Here is a 3,018-nt window from a genome sequence, read left to right as displayed (position 1 = left end):
GTGCTTTAATGTATAATTCTCACATTTGTAATACTTTGGTCAGTAAATAAGAGTACTTTATGTAGTTTATATTATTTATTTGAATGAATTAAAAGAGCCGTTTCATGTCTATCCTTGAATCACTTAACTAATCAAGGTTGATGTAGGATATAGAAAGTAATTAGTAATAAGTAACTAAATACTTTTTGGAGAGAGTAATTTGTACAGTAATCTAATTACACTATTGAATATGTAATTAGTAATTAGTAATTAATTACTTTTTCAGAGTAACTTACCCAACACTGGCTCTCACACATATGCGAATTTGAGAAGACCTCACTTAACTCCAGTAAATAAAAGTCGCTATAACCAATTGGTTAAAAATAACTTTAAATATAGGATAAGAAAAGCAAAGCTATATCTAATAAGCAGAACAACTACAGTATTTTTATTATACTTAAGTGTCGAGCCATTATACTGTAACGTACATTACAAAAAGGGAATATCACAAACATCTATCCAAACGCACACACACGCCATTAGTCTATATAAATTGAACTAACGTAAACTACATCCTGTGAATTTTATTTTAAATGATACACTGACCGGCCAATATAATCGAGTGAAACAATACGTATATTTTAGATCGATTAATCAAATAATTTCAGTGTCATCATCATACAGTGTAACGTTAGTAGTCTAAACTAGAATGACTAGAATAAACAAATCAAGCAACAACATTATAAACTACATCTTGAAATAGCGTGACTTTAAAATTGATAAAATGTCTCGGAGTAGTGTATGAGTAACTTACTCCGTAGTTTACTGTAAGTTCATTGTACGGTAATTTTATGTTTCAAATGAGGGCATGTTTGTTCTGAAACCCCGGTCTTAGGCCTTTATCGTTTTCACTTCTTTTCACAAAATGTTTCCACACTACATTTTTATATCACAGCGTTAATGTAGAAATAAACGATCATGTAAAATAACAAATAGTTTTCGATAAACAAATTGCTGGCTCACTCACCATTTTCACCCGGCTGGTCTCACACAATGAACGTCACTACGGATACCCCATGGGTCAAATTCCCACGCATTGGCCACTGGATCGTACGTCAACGGTATCGCCATTAAAGTCCTGTCAAAACTCACCTACAAATAGGGATGGGTTGCTCGACACCCCGTGTCGACACACGTATCGAGTTTTCGACACACTAGTGCTTCGAAACAGTGTTCCGGAGCATTGCTTGAAATGAGTCTGTCACGTGACCTAAGGGAACGAAGCTTCGTTACATCACTGACACGTCACGCAGGGATCAAACTCAAAGCGCGTCGATTGCGCTGAACCATAGGAATGTTATAATTATATATTTAATTTATATAATTTTATCATTTTGTATTGCTAATTAAAGTACTATTTAAAACCATGTTAATGTCTGTTGTCAAAAAGTTAATTGCAGGTTTAACAAAAAAGTTCCCAAAAAGTAACTGGGTTTCTGTTAAGCCGTCCTCGGTTCTCTGCAGCTTACACGTGCAGAAGTGTGTTTGATCTTTAAATGGAGAATGCACGCAAGAGACCCCGTTCTCAAGTGTGGGAACACTTCAGTCTCGACACTGCTAATAAAGTGTCATGTCTGATATGCGAGCAAACTTTGTCTTATTCCAATAATACATCCTCAATGCTTCGTCACTTACGCTCCAAACATCCAAACGCTCTGGGCAACGATACTCAAACAACAGAGCACCAGTCTGCCCCATGGGAGAGGGTAAAATACATATTAATAATAAAGAAATTTCCGTTGGAACAATAAAAACGATCTATTTCCCTCAACAAATGAGCAATAAAGTAATTAAAATGCAAGAAAAGTCACCCGTTTTGAGTTTAGATTTTCATATTCTATTCCATTTTTATTTGTTGTAATAGATTACACTATTTAAGAACACAGAGTACTTTAGTATCCATTAGTTTGGTGGGTTAATATTGTATTTAAGGTTTACAGGATATGTTGCCAACACCAACCAAACACTTAAAATTGTGTCCACATTCACACTATATTATTATTTATTATATATATATATATATATATAACATATATAATTCCCATAATCAGTGACAGACAATAAAAACAATTATGACTTCTTATTAACATATATATTAAGGAACTCTGAACAGTAGCCCTAATGTAAACATTCACTAGGATTAAACTCGATTCTCTAACAATTGGCTTCAAATTTAAATTATGAATGATCCGACTTCATCTACACTGTAAAACATTTTTGGTGGATGGCTTAAGTTTTTAAGTACAGTCAAATTGGCAAGTAAGTCATTTCAACTTAGTTTTGGCAAATGGTTGAATTGATGTAATTTATCATTTTAATGAGTTGAAGTAATGTAATAACATTTTAAATAGTCAATTGAAAAGACTTGTGAAACCAACTGAAACCAACTTAAAAACTTAAGGCACCAAAATTGTTTACACTCTAAACAAAGCGTGATCATTCACAGTAGATGATAACTGAATGTTTGTGTGCCATTAATTATTATTATTTATTTTTTATTAATTCTTTTTTTATTTATTCACTGGGCTGACAGCATTTGTGGCTGCAAAACTCAAAGTAGTACAAAGTTTGACACTTTTCTACATCCAAAATGTAATTAATTAAAATCATCATCAGAAAAAAAACAATGAAACGTCCACATATGTCACCTGGGCCTGCTCATCACTCTTTGGTGAAGCCAGTTTCACACACCCAGTACTGAAATCAGTGCATTTTCCATTCATCCCATGTGAATTCACCCTCAACACACTGTCTTACCTGAAGGCAGAAGAAAAAGAAAAATCCAGATGACTGTTGATGTAGAGATCAGACCCATGTCTGGTATCCACAGAGCAGCATTAGAGTGAATACGTCTCTATATCAAAGTACACGTCCAGAAGCAGCACCTGGCCTGGTGGGTCAAACACAGTTGTGTGGGGAGGGATTATGGGAAAATGGGTGTGGTTTCAAACTTGAATCCACATTGTTATTTTCAGAATG

The 3,018-nt window shown here is 34.2% G+C and overlaps 1 protein-coding gene across 1 annotated transcript in view; it reads right to left on the bottom strand.

The window, feature by feature from the left end:
• Nucleotides 1–1,236, bottom strand: part of LOC130550511 (26S proteasome regulatory subunit 4-like) — a 13,873-nt gene extending 12,637 nt beyond the window's left edge. Inside the window, exon 1 of the mRNA XM_057327994.1 lies at nt 1,007–1,236. Within this exon, the coding sequence (XP_057183977.1) occupies nt 1,007–1,009 (3 nt within the window). The 5' untranslated portion in view covers nt 1,010–1,236. The remainder of the gene's footprint in view (nt 1–1,006) is intronic.
• Between the last annotated feature and the right edge of the window lie 1,782 nt (nt 1,237–3,018).

Source organism: Triplophysa rosa, unplaced genomic scaffold, assembly GCF_024868665.1.
Source record: "Triplophysa rosa unplaced genomic scaffold, Trosa_1v2 scaffold34_ERROPOS4128799, whole genome shotgun sequence".
Lineage (NCBI taxonomy): Eukaryota > Metazoa > Chordata > Actinopteri > Cypriniformes > Nemacheilidae > Triplophysa > Triplophysa rosa.
Note: the sequence above shows the minus strand (reverse complement) of the source record. Positions and strands in the feature narration are given on the sequence as shown.